The sequence below is a fragment of the Neomonachus schauinslandi genome, chromosome 4, assembly GCF_002201575.2.
Source record: "Neomonachus schauinslandi chromosome 4, ASM220157v2, whole genome shotgun sequence".
Lineage (NCBI taxonomy): Eukaryota > Metazoa > Chordata > Mammalia > Carnivora > Phocidae > Neomonachus > Neomonachus schauinslandi.
The window spans coordinates 63,534,005-63,546,714 of record NC_058406.1 but is presented as its reverse complement, the minus strand read 5'-3'; the positions used below and the strand labels follow the sequence as shown (position 1 = coordinate 63,546,714).

The following is a 12,710-nucleotide window of genomic DNA, read 5'->3' as shown; positions in this document are numbered from 1 at the left end:
AGGAAGAAATATAAAGAGGAGTTGAAGTAGATCACAACTACTGTGCTGTATTTCTTTTTTCAAGCATAGTTTTAAAGCACAGTAAATGACTATAATAAAAACATTTTTTAAGAATGCTTTTAAAACATTTGTAGTATTTGTAGGAAGTTTTTTGTAACGCTATCCCTTTCCAAATATCAAAAGTATTTCCTATTTTAACACAGATGATAGCTTGGCTTAGGAGTACATTAGTGGTTGTAACTTTATTTTTTTTTAAGATCTTATTTATTTATTTAAAGAGAGAAAGAGCAGGGGGAGGGGCAAAGGGAGAGGGAGAGAGAATTTCAAGCAGATTCCAGGCTGAGCACAAAGCCCGATGCAGGGCTCAACCCAGGACCCCGAGATCACAACCTGAGCTGAAACCAAGAGTCGGCTGCTTAACCGACTGAGCCACCCAGGTGCCTCAATGGTTGTGATTTTAGCCAGGTTGCCAGAAGTTTTTAATTTTTAAAATAAAAGTGCTCTTGCTTTAATTCTGCTAGTGCCAATATTTCTAGCATGCTCAGTACTAAATTAACAGCAAGAATATCAGCAGTTATTTGACCTTTTCAGTGCTTTTAAAATTTAATGACCACTTGGACAACAATATTACAAAATATAAAAAAGGCTCTAAATTTAACAACAGAAGTAAAAATAATAGCAGAATCACTAAAATCACTTGCAGAAGTTTCTGTGCCGATAAACGTTAGTATGGTTCATAGGACATTTATAAAGGATACTTAGTATTTCTAGTTACCAGCTGAAGTGACACCACCTACAGCAAACAGTTTATAATTCACCAGGCCCAAAGCTTTGAAACTAAGGGATTCCTGAATTTTTAAAAAGTTTTTGGGATTTGCATTATTTAAAATTTTTAGTATAAAGTGATGTTTTGAACTAATTCAAATTCATGAAAACTTACTTAAAATTAGCTTAAAAAAGGGGCGCCTGGGTGGCTCAGTCAGTTAAGCATCTGCCTCCGGCTCCAGTCACAGATCCCAGGACGCTGGGATCACGACCTGAGCCGAAGGCAGACGCTTAACCGACTGAACCACCCAGGCACCCAACCATACCGTATTTTTAATAGCTTTACTGATGTATAATCTACATACCATAAATCTCCCCCTTTCTAAATGTAAAATTCAGGGGTTCCTGGCTGGATCAGTCAATGAAGCATCTGACTTTGGCTCAGATCATAATCTCAGGGTCCTGGGATCAGGCTCTACACTCAGTGGAGAGTCTGCTTGTCCCTCTGCCCCTCCCCCTGCTTGTGCTCTCTCTCTCTCAAATAAAATCTTTAAATAGATAAATAAATGTACAATTCAATGAGTTTTAGTAACTGTATAGAGTTGTGCAACCATTATCATAATCCAATGCTAGAATCATACTATGTATTTTTTCAATCGTTATTAACTTCACCTACCTAAAGTAACCAAATAATTCATAATACCAACAACTCAAAAGTTTTTGGATCTGCTATCTTTAAAAAAGAGAATAGATTTAATTCACTTTTAATTAACACTGTTATCTAAAAAGAGAAACGCTAAACATACTGAAAGAATCGTGCTGAGGAGGATTTAAACTGTCCTCCTCGTAATCTTGTCTACAGTGTTAACTTGGCAGACTACTATAGACAGTGCAGATGTAAAATTAAATAGAGTCCCTGTTTATATTTTGAACTCCAAATTAGTGACATAAGTTTTGCTGAGGTTCTATGTAGTTAATAAAACCTGACACATGTGACTTCTAAAACTAAGATGATTTACAAGCGAGTATAAAACCAGCTATAAAGACTTAATGGGGGCGCCTGGGTGGCTCAGATGGTTAAGCGTCTGCCTTCGGCTCAGGTCATGATCCCAGCGTCCTGGGATCGAGTCCCGCATCGGGGTCCCTGCTCCTTGGGAGCCTGCTTCTCCCTCTGCCTCTCTCTCTCTGTCTCTCATGAATAAATAAATAAAATCTTAAAAAAAAAAAAAAGACTTAATGGCCTCTCTCTCTCAAATAAATAAATAAAATCATTAAAAAAAAAATAGAAGGGGCACTGGGGTGGCTCAGTTGGTTAGGCGACTGCCTTCGGCTCAGGTCATGATCCTAGAGTCCTGGGACTGAGTCCCACATTGGGCTCCCTGCTCAGCAGGGAGTCTGCTTCTCCCTCTGACCCTCTCCCCCTCTCATGCTCTCTCTCTCTCATTCTCTCTCTCAAATAAATAAATAAAAATCTTAAAAAAAAAAGACTTAATGGCAAACAGTCGCCTACAAAATAGCTCAGTATCAGCAATATTTCCCAAAAAATGTGCATTGATATTAGCCTTTTTTTTTTTAGAGGGGGAGTAGGAGGAGGGGTACAGGGAGAGGGAGAGAGAGAATCTTAAGCAGGCTCAATTCACAACCCTGAGATCATGACCTAAGCCAAAATCGGATGCTTAACCGACTGAGCCACCCAGGCGTCCCCATATTAGTCTCTTTAAAAAAAAAAAAATTTACATTTTCCTAAATTAATGGTTAAGTGTATAAATACATACTCATTTTGGCATGATATATAAATAAGTATTCCATGATCTTTTTGTGATCAAGATGAAAAAATGTGAAAGCAGAATCAGTTGAATTTATTGCTGGTTGAACAACAAAGTGTCTTGATAATTCTTAGTGACATAAGGCAACTTGAAAGTATCATACCTCAGATCCCTGACTCTGGCTTTGCCCACTTTAAGATGTGATATTGTGACATGATAACATATATTCAATCCCAATTCCTGACAAAGAGCTCCTAAAACTCTTAGGATCTCCTAAGTGATGGGGGTGAGGGGAGCATCTTTGTTATTCATAATAATCTCCTATCACAACCATACCAGAATTTATGCTAATGAGTGACTTCTGGAGGTGGGGGATGGTTGCTAAGGGACCAACCATACAACTAGAAGGCTGGAATTTTCAGCTCCAAACCCAATCCCTGAGGGGAAAAGAGCTGAGGATCACATTAATCAGCAATGGCCAATGATTTAATCAATCATGCCTCCATAATGGGAGTCTCCATAAAAACCCTAAACTAGGGTTCAGAGAGCTGCCAGGTTAGAGAACACATCAAAGTATTGAGAGGCTTGGGGCACCTGGGTGGCTCAGGTCGTGATCCCAGGGTCCTGGGATCGAGCCCCGCATTGAGCTCCCTGCTCCGCGGGAAGCCTGCTTCTCCCTCTCCCACTCCCCCTGCTTGTGTTCCCTCTCTCGCTGTGTCTCTCTCTGTCAAATAAATAAATAAAATCTTTAAAAAAAAAAAAAAGTATTGGGAGGCTTGTGCACCTGGAGAGGGCATAAAAGCCCTAGGCCTATTCCCCATACCTTGTCCTATGCATCTCTTCCATTTGTTCCTGAGTTAGTACCTTTTATAATAAACTGGTGATAGTAAGTAAAGTGTTTCCCTAAGTTCTGTGAGCTGTTCTAGCAAACTGTCAAACTTAAGGAGGGAACTGCAGAACTCCTGATTTACTGATGGTTGGTCTGAAGTCTGGGGAACCTGGACTTGTAATTGGCATGTGAGTAGAGGGCAGTCTTGTGAGGCAGAGCCCTTCATCTGTGGGGTCTGTGTAAACTCTGGAAAGTTAGTGTCATAACTGAATTAAACTGTAGGACATCCAGTTGATGTCTAAAGAGAACTGGAGAATTGCTTCATATGGGAAACATACACTTGGCGTCAGAAGTGTCGTGAGTAGAAGGTAACAAGCTTTCCTTTAAATATTTTGTGTTAATGGCTTCGATGAGAGCACTGATGACCAACTAGACCAAACTGACCAAACTAGAAACTGATAGATGAAAGGGATATCAAATCAAAATCTAAATGATCTTAACAATTCGGAATGATGACTCAGAAGTAACAATTTAGTAAGAATAATAAATATAATATCTAAAACTTGGGTCCAAAACAACTGCACAAGAATAAATGAGGGAATATATAGCTTAACAACAAATCTAACAATAACAAAGAACTTACAAGTTTTAGTAACTATAAGCTCAACATTAGCAATGTTTGAAAGCTAATGTAGTCCTTGGGCTCTGATTGTAATGTCCAGAATTTCTACTTCAAGATAGTAGAGCATAGGCATTTACTTCTCCTTCTTCCCAAAGGCCCACTGAAAATGACAGAAAAGGAGCACCGGGGTGGCTCAGTCAGTTAAACAGCTGCCTTCGGCTCAGGTCATGATCCTAGGGTCCTGGGATCAAGCCCCACATCGGGCTCCCTGCTCGGTGGACAGCCTGCTTCTCCCTCTCCCTCAGCCTGCCACTCTGCCTACTTGTGTTCTCTCTCTCTCTCTGTCAAATAAATAAATAAAATCTTTAAAAAAATGACAGAAAAAAATTAATGGAGGGGCGCCTGGGTGGCTCAGTTGGTTAAGCGACTGCCTTCGGCTCAGGTCATGATCCTGGAGTTCCGGGATCGAGTCCCATATCGGGCTCCCTGCTCAGCAGGGAGTCTGCTTCTCCCTCTGACCCTCCTCCCTCTCATGCTCTCTGTCTCTCAAATAAATAAAATCTTAAAAAAAAAAAAAAAATTAATGGAAAAAATTATAGCATCACTGCACAGCAGGAAGATGTTATCAGTGGACAAGAAATTATATTTTATTTTTTTATTTTTTTAAAGATTTTATTTTTAAGTAATCTCCACACCCAACATGGCACCTGAACTCACAACCTTGAGATCAAGAGTCACACATCCTACCAACTGAACCTGCCAGGCACCCAAGAAATTTTAAAGAATACCTCGAAATTAGCAAATATAGGACACTAAGGTAAAATAAGAACATCAAAAAACCCACAGCCTTCCTGAGTGTCCCAGAGAAGTTCCAAATTCCAACCCAATAAACACTGTTACCCTGTACCTAGCACTTTATATGTATTATTTCATTTAATCCTCATAATTATTTTGAAAATAGGTATTATATGCCCATTCCTCAGATAAGGAGGCTGAAGTTTAGACAAGTTATATAATCACACAGCTCATAAATGCTGAAGCCAGGATTTGAACCCAGTTAGTGTGAATCTGGACTCTCTGCTTTCGGTTATTATGGAGATACAGGCCAAAGGGTAATCCATTAGAGTAATCATTAAAATACTACACTAAATTCAGCTGCTACTGGGGCCCCTGGCTAGCTCAGTTGGAAGAGCATGCAACTCTTGATCTCAGGGTCATGAAGTCGAGACCCACACTGGATGTAGAGATTACTAAATAAATAAATAGAAACTTTAAATTCAGCTGGCACTATTTCCCTCAGGTAAGAATAGTAGCTCTCTTCTTTTGTCCTTGGATTAAACCTTGATAACTTCCTTCTACAAAATGAGTGAATATGTCTAGAGTGCCTAGGGGGCCTGAGAGAGGAAGAAAGATGCAAGAGTTAATCTCAGATCCTCACACACATAGGGAAGAAGGAAAAATTTTTTAAGGAAAGGAAGATCCACATTAAATAAATACCACCACAGGGACGCCCAAATGGCTCAGTTAAGTGTCCAACTCTTGGTTTCAGCTCAGGCCATGATCTCAGGGTCATGAGATCAAGCCCCATGTTGGGCTCTTCACTCAGCATGGAGTCTGCTTGGGATTCTTTTCTCTTCCTCTCCCTTCCCCTCTGCCCTTCCCCCATCCCATTCATGCACCTGCACGCCCTCCCTCTCTCTCTCTCTCAAATAAATAAATAAATAAATAAAATCTTTTTTTTTTTTTTTAAGATTTTTATTTATTTATTTGACAGAGAGAGACACAGTGAGAGAGGGAACACAAGCAGGAGGAGTGGGAGAGGGAGAAGCAGGAGAGGGAGAAGCAGGCTTCCCGCAGAGCAGGGAGCCCGACGCGGGGCTCGATCCCAGGACCCTGGGATCATGACCCGAGCCGAAGGCAGACGCTTAACGACTGAGCCACCCAGGCACCCCAATAAATAAAATCTTTTTAATAAATAAATACTGGGGCGCCTGGGTGGCCCAGTCGGTTAAGCGTCTGCCTTCGGCTCGGGTCATGATCTCACGGTCCTGGGATCGAGCCCCCTAGTCAGGCTCCCTGCTTAGCAGGGAGTCTGCTTCTCCCTTTCCCTCTGCTCCTCCCCCTGCTCATGCTCATTCTCTCTCTCAAATAAATAAATAAAATCTTTAAAAAATATAAATAAATAAATAAATAAATAAATTACTACCACAAGAAATGTTTCCTTTCTTTAGCAGCTGTGGGGTTTCCAGGCTGCCTGCTCCACGATTACATCTCCTAAAGGGAACTTTGCCAGTAGGCATACTCTAATCACAGAGTTCACAGTCAACCATCCCATTCAAGGAAGGTATCTGTCTTATAAAGTAGTAAGGGAATCTAGTGTGGTGGTTCGGAATATGAACTCTGAAGTTAGCCTGCCTGGGTCCAAATATGGGTTCTGTCATTTAATAGCCATGCAACTCTAGGGAAGTTACCATCTCCTTTCCTCTTTCCCCATCTAAAAAATGAGGATGATAACTATATTTATATTAAGTAGTTGTGAAGATTAAGTGAGATAATTTTCACTCAGTGTAGTACCTCAGGGAAAGAAGAAACTACAATGTATGTAAGTGCTCAGCAAAGGGCCCCGCACATGGTAACATGCAAGCAATGGCAGGTGTTAGTTATTAAGTACAGGACAGAGGGAAAAGGAGATAAATTAGATGACTGCTGAGGAATCTTCTAACCTTGAAAACCTATCAAATTCTTAAAAGAAAAAAATATATAATTTCATCAAATAAGACAAAATAAATTCCGAAACAGTGAAGTATTCACTGAAATAAGATCAATACTTGGTTTAAATTCACTCCTGAACCTCTGAAGTTATTTATTAACATCTTTACTTATGACTATTAGCCATAAGTTGCCTCCCAGTAATATAAATTAAATGTGTAAAATGAATTTGGATTTAGAGAATGAGGAGAGCTAATTTACTTCTAAGCAATTTTGATCAGTATCAACCAACAGATATAACAGAGGTACTCTCCTACCAGAATCCTGACCACAGATTGAGTTGTTTCAGTCCAGAAGTTCAAAAATGGAAACTTTCAAAAAGAGAACAATTTCCAAAGAACTCCCAAGAAGGAACAAAATATAACAGCTTCATGTCAACTGGAATCCTCAGGGCAATAACAGGCCAAGGCATTGCAGGAAAAAGCCAGTCAGCTTAGAAGGCAGTGACAGCCCAGGTTAAGACATGGGTTGGGTTGGGAATTTATTCCAAACCTAAGCTAACCAAATTTATGGATTGATTATGGGTTCCACTGTAGAAATCCTATCCATTTAGAGTTCCAAATTAACAATTTACTCAGAAACAACCTGAAGGCTCTAGAAATTAAGCCATCTGCCTAGGGGACTTCTTGTCCAGAACAATGTGAACCCAAAGCAGACCTTTTGGGGCAGCACCTAAGAAATCTTTATAACCTGATAACCTAAAAAAAAAATCAGAGATGGACTTTGCCAACCTCCATGGTCAGTGGAAAAAAGAAACTTTGGGCATGCTAAACAGAGTCAAATCTGAGATGCACATTACAAGAGTAACAAATACAAGAACTACACACCTACATGATCCTTACCATGAGGCTGGAAAGAAATTGTAGGCAGACAATTAGAACAGTGAGGGCAAAGCCTCCATTCCTAGAATTAGACATTAAGCCTTGGGGCCCTTTTCCTCTCCCCTCCTTATACTTATAATTTTTTCCTACTCCTTTTTCTCTGTGGTTTTCCTTGCCACTTAACTACTTTCCTATCTTTTTCCAGTTGTTCCATTCCATTGTTACACTTGAATTCTTTTAAAATTCCTTCTCTCTGTCCTTTCTAAATGTCATTATAGCAAGTTACAAAAGAAACTGTGTAGAAAAAACTATAAATATAAAAACAAGGCTTTGAAAAATTCTATTTGTTGACATGAATACTGTCTACTTTTTTTCTGCCCTGTAACCTCCACATGTCAAAACATTATGCCATCTATGATAAGAACAGAGAAACTATTAAAAAATACTCAAGCCTAATGAATAATTTTGTTGACAATACAGTATGAAAAAGGAAAGAGCAAAATAATACAAAGAGGCTTCATATAACACTATGACATATAGACAATAATTCTTTTAAGTTTTTTTTTTAGTAATCTCTATACCCAACAGGGGGCTCGAACTCATGACCCTAAAGAGTCACACGCTCCTCGAACTGAGCCAGCCAGGCACCCCTACACAGTAATTCTTAATTCTAATACAAATGAAATCTTTTACGTAAATAACAATTCCCCTCAAACCTAAAAAATACGTATTTCTACCAAAAAGAGATGCAATGTAATTTTGTCTTCATTCTTTGGAACATTTACAGAATTCAAGGAAGCAATTTTAATCATTCATCCCTTTGAAGACGTCACTTAAGAAGTCTTTTCCTAAGTTCTTTTCTCTTGAAAATATAAAATAAAATGGTATATAATAATGCATGTCCTGAGGGCTGATATGAAAATCTAGCCTGAAGTTAAAATGGGGTCAAGAAATAGAATTACTTAAAATATTTTAAATGTATGCCATGAACTACATGCATATTTTTGAGATGTGTCTCTGTCCCATTTTTATATTATTGTTTATTTTCTTCCTCTCTCCAACACTTGGACTGGGATTCCTTCCCTTAGAATATAATTTTAAAACAAAGTCCCAATCCTATCTATGGTAAGCATTTGACATTAAATCTTAAGGGCATTCAGTTCACTCTAGAAAAATAAAACTGAAAGAAAAAAAACAGTAAATATGATAGAACCTTTTTCTCTTACTATTTTCTAAAAAATATGTAATCATATTAATACCCTTAAGCAAATGATTCCAAGAATATAAAAGAAAATTTTCACACATTTCATAAAAAACATATAAAATACCATCTTACCGATATCATTAACAAGGGAATTAGAATCAGATGCCCCCAGGGTAGCTTCAAACTCCTCTTGGAGACGATATGCTCTTTGCAGCAGAGCTTCAAGTTTATGGATAAATTCAGTACTAATAATATCCTACAAGGAGAGAAAAAGTACACACAGCAAATATTAGATTCGAACACTAAAATCCTCAATACCTTTCACTCTTAAATGAAAGGCAGAGAAAGTGTGGGATGATGCGCAACGACTGTTGGGTGGTGACAGCACTGGGTTCTAGCTGGGCCTTTGGCCAGGTCACCTCAGTTCTTAGGGATTCAGCTTCTCTATCTGTAAATTTAAGGGTGGGCCCCGATCAGGTGTTCTCAAAGTAAGATCCCTGACCAGCAGCATCAGTATCATCCGGGAAGTTGCTAGAAACACAAATTCTCAGGGCCTACCCCAGCCACTGAATTAGAAACCCAAGTCTGTTTTAACAAGCCTTTCAGATGATTCTGATGCATGCTCAAATTTGAGAATCACTAGCCAAGATGATCAGTAAGTACCAGTCCAGTTCAAACTCTATGTGACTTTTATGAATATAATGGCACTTAATTAAACATAAAATATAAAACAGACTTTTAAAAATCCTTTTAGAAATCATATTAGCTTGGAGTGCCTGGGTGGCTCAGTCATTAAGCGTCTGCCTTCGGCTCAGGTCATGATCCCAGGGTCCTGGGATCGAGCCCCGCATCGGGCTCCCTGCTCAGCGGGAAGACTGCTTCTCCTGCTCACACTCCCCCTGCTTGTGTTCCCTCTCTCGCTATCTCCCTCTCTGTCAAATAAATAAATAAAATCTTAAAAAAAAATCATATTAGCTTAATTCTACATATTCTTGGAAAATCAGGGAACTTGATTATGAATTGCAAATATGGGATTTAATAATTCACGGAACAGAAAAAGCCCAATAAGACATACACCCACATAATCCCAAGGGAGACAAAAAAAAAAAGAAAAGAAACAGTTGTATTAAATGCCACAAAAGCAAGTACACTGAATCAACATTAAACATTGTTCAACTCTTCCAATATTATAAAGGCCATTCTCAGATAAATCTTACATCTACACTTTCTTCAGCAATGGCGTCTCCTGCACCCAATTTAATGGAACTACAGGCTTCATCCTCAGCCTGTCTATTTCGAAAGGTGAGAGCTTGCTCCCATCGACGCAACGCCTCTTCAAACAATTCCATACCTATGAATTAAGAACAGAACAGTTGTAAGTAAGAAAAACCAATGCCAAAAGAAAATTATTATGGGCTGGAGTCTTTCTCATATAGTTATCAACAATGGCACAGTCTGACTATAATTTTGGCACTAAAGAATAATTTTATGTTCACCTCATTTCATAACAGAATTATAATTTCCCAATATATTCTAGGTCTATAGTTCCAGTCAACCAAAAATCAGAGAGAAATAACCAATATGGTTTTTTTTGTTTTTTTTTTTAAGATTTTACTTATTTATTTGACAGAGAGAGAGACAGCAAGAGCAGGAACACAAGCTGGGGGGGGGGGGCGTGGCAGTGAGAAGCAGGCTTCCCGCTGAGCAGGGAGCCCGATGTGGAGCTCGATTCCAGGATGCTGGGATCATGACCTAAGCCAAAGGCAGATGCTTAACCGACTGAGCCACCCAGGCGCCCCATAGAATAAAGTTTTTCCATCTTTTTTACCAACAAAAGGTTTCTTAAACTACATGATACCAACTTGTTGATTTGGATGGATAAATTGTTCAGTCAGTTAAAAATCTACAAGACTGTTGGAAAACCCATCAAGAGTTACAGTCCAAGTAGAAATTCCAAATCCCCTCAGCTAGACGGCTTTTATGGGGGGAAAGAAAGGTGAATATGTGCTTCTTTTTCTCCAAGTAAAAAAAAAGTCTTACCAAAATAATTATGTATTTCAAACAAAACGAAAATATTTCAAAACTTCAATTTTTCTAGACATATAAAAGAAAAAGATTTTTAAAAGCTACTTGATTTGGGGGTGACTGGTTGGCTCAGTTGGTAAAGCATGCAACTCTTGATCTCAGGGCCATGAGTTCAAACCCCAGGTTGGGCATGGAACCTACTTAAAATAAAAATAAATAGAGGTGCCTGGGTGACTCAGTCAGTTAGGCATCTGACTTTTGGTTTTGGCTCAGGTCATGACCTCAGGGTCATGAGATCAAGTCCTGCATCAGGCTCTGCACTTAGTGCAGAGTCTGTTTGAGGTTCTTTCTCCCTCTCCCTCTACCCCTCCCACTGCTTTCTCTCTCTCTAAAATAAGTAAGTAAATCTTTAAAAAGAAAAAAAAAAAGAATCAACGAATCAGGTTAGATGAGTGTAGCAGATTGAATAATGGCCACCCAAAGATGTCAGGTCCTAGTCTCTGGAACCTGTAAATATTACCTTAAAAAGAAATGGGGTCTTTGCAGATGTGATTAAATTAAGGAATTTAACATGGGGAGATTATTCTAGATTATTTGGTGGACCCTAAATCCAATCACAACTGTCCCAGTAAGAAGCAGAGGGAGATTTGGTACACAGAGAGGAGGTGATGATGCAAGGTAGAGATTGGAGTCACATGGCCACAAGCCAGAAGCCATCAGAAGCTCAGAAGGGTAAGTAACAGATATTCCCCTAAGCCTCCAGAGGAAGCATAGCTCTAATAATACCTTGCTTCCAGCCCAGTGATGATTTTGGTCTTCTGGCCTCCAAAACTCTGAGAGAATATATTTCTGCTGTTTAAATGACCAAGTTTGTGGTAATTTGTTAGAACATCCTCCAGAAACTAATATAATAGGTTTTGTTATGTACACTAGATTCAACAGATATAAGAACATTTTAAAATTATGTTGCTTTCCTTAAAATAATTCATCATTCTTTAGTTACACATTAAATGTGAGTATAGTATCTTAAAACTTTTTTATGTTATTCCTACCCATCAAGTATAAGTTCTCAGGAGTGGTCACAGGAATATTAACAAGTTTAATATCATCTTCATCTGCTTTGTCCCAGGAGTTAGAATTGCCGCAAGCACAGCTATGACAAGAATTTACACTCTGGACCTAAAATTAAGATTGACAAAAGTTACTTCAAAATCTCTTTTGTGACAGTATTTTGCCATCTTTTATATTTTTAAGTTATTTATATAAATCCTATTCCTGGTAAAACAACCCATGTAATTCCTACCTGAAGAAATAAATCTGATTATATTCAGTTAGGAGTCATAAGACCCTAAGTATTTTGAGCCTTTGTTTGCTCAAAAATACACAAAGAGTATTTCAAACAAAAATCAGTTATTTCCAGAAAAAATCAAGCAGTTATTTTTATAGTTTACTGTTTTATTATTTACTTATAAATTTTATCCACACTTACTTTGGTTTGAGGTAACTAGCTTATTTCCTTTTTAGAATTTATTAACAATGCTGATTCCCAGAGCTAGGGGAAAGATGGCGGAGGAGTAGGGGACCCTATTTCAACCGGTCCCCGGAATTGAGCTGGATATCTACCAGACCACTCTGAGCACCCATGAAACCAGCCTGAGATGTAAGAAGATCTGGATCTCTACAAAAGGAATATCGCAGGCGGTTGGTTTTGAGGTACAAAGCGGGGAGCTGTGATTTGGCGGGCAGATATCGGAGGATAAACGGCAGCGGGAGGGTGCCTGGCTGTGGGGATCCTACACCGCCAGTGAGCAACAGCCTCGCACGCTGCGAACAGGAACAGACTAGCAGACCGGTAGTGACGGGGAAAGGACTCTAGGGCAGCCCCCGGGGCAGAAACCCGGAGCTGCGG

The 12,710-nt window shown here is 39.1% G+C and overlaps 1 protein-coding gene across 1 annotated transcript in view; it reads right to left on the bottom strand.

Annotated features, from left to right (window-relative positions):
* The window catches only part of MIGA1 (mitoguardin 1), a 93,586-nt gene that overhangs the window by 54,752 nt on the left and 26,124 nt on the right, over positions 1 to 12,710 (bottom strand). The window contains exons 4-6 of the mRNA XM_044914056.1: positions 11,854 to 11,980; positions 9,994 to 10,127; positions 8,909 to 9,032 (exon numbers count right to left, since the gene is read on the bottom strand). Coding sequence (XP_044769991.1) covers positions 8,909 to 9,032; positions 9,994 to 10,127; positions 11,854 to 11,980 — 385 coding nt within the window. The remainder of the gene's footprint in view (positions 1 to 8,908; positions 9,033 to 9,993; positions 10,128 to 11,853; positions 11,981 to 12,710) is intronic.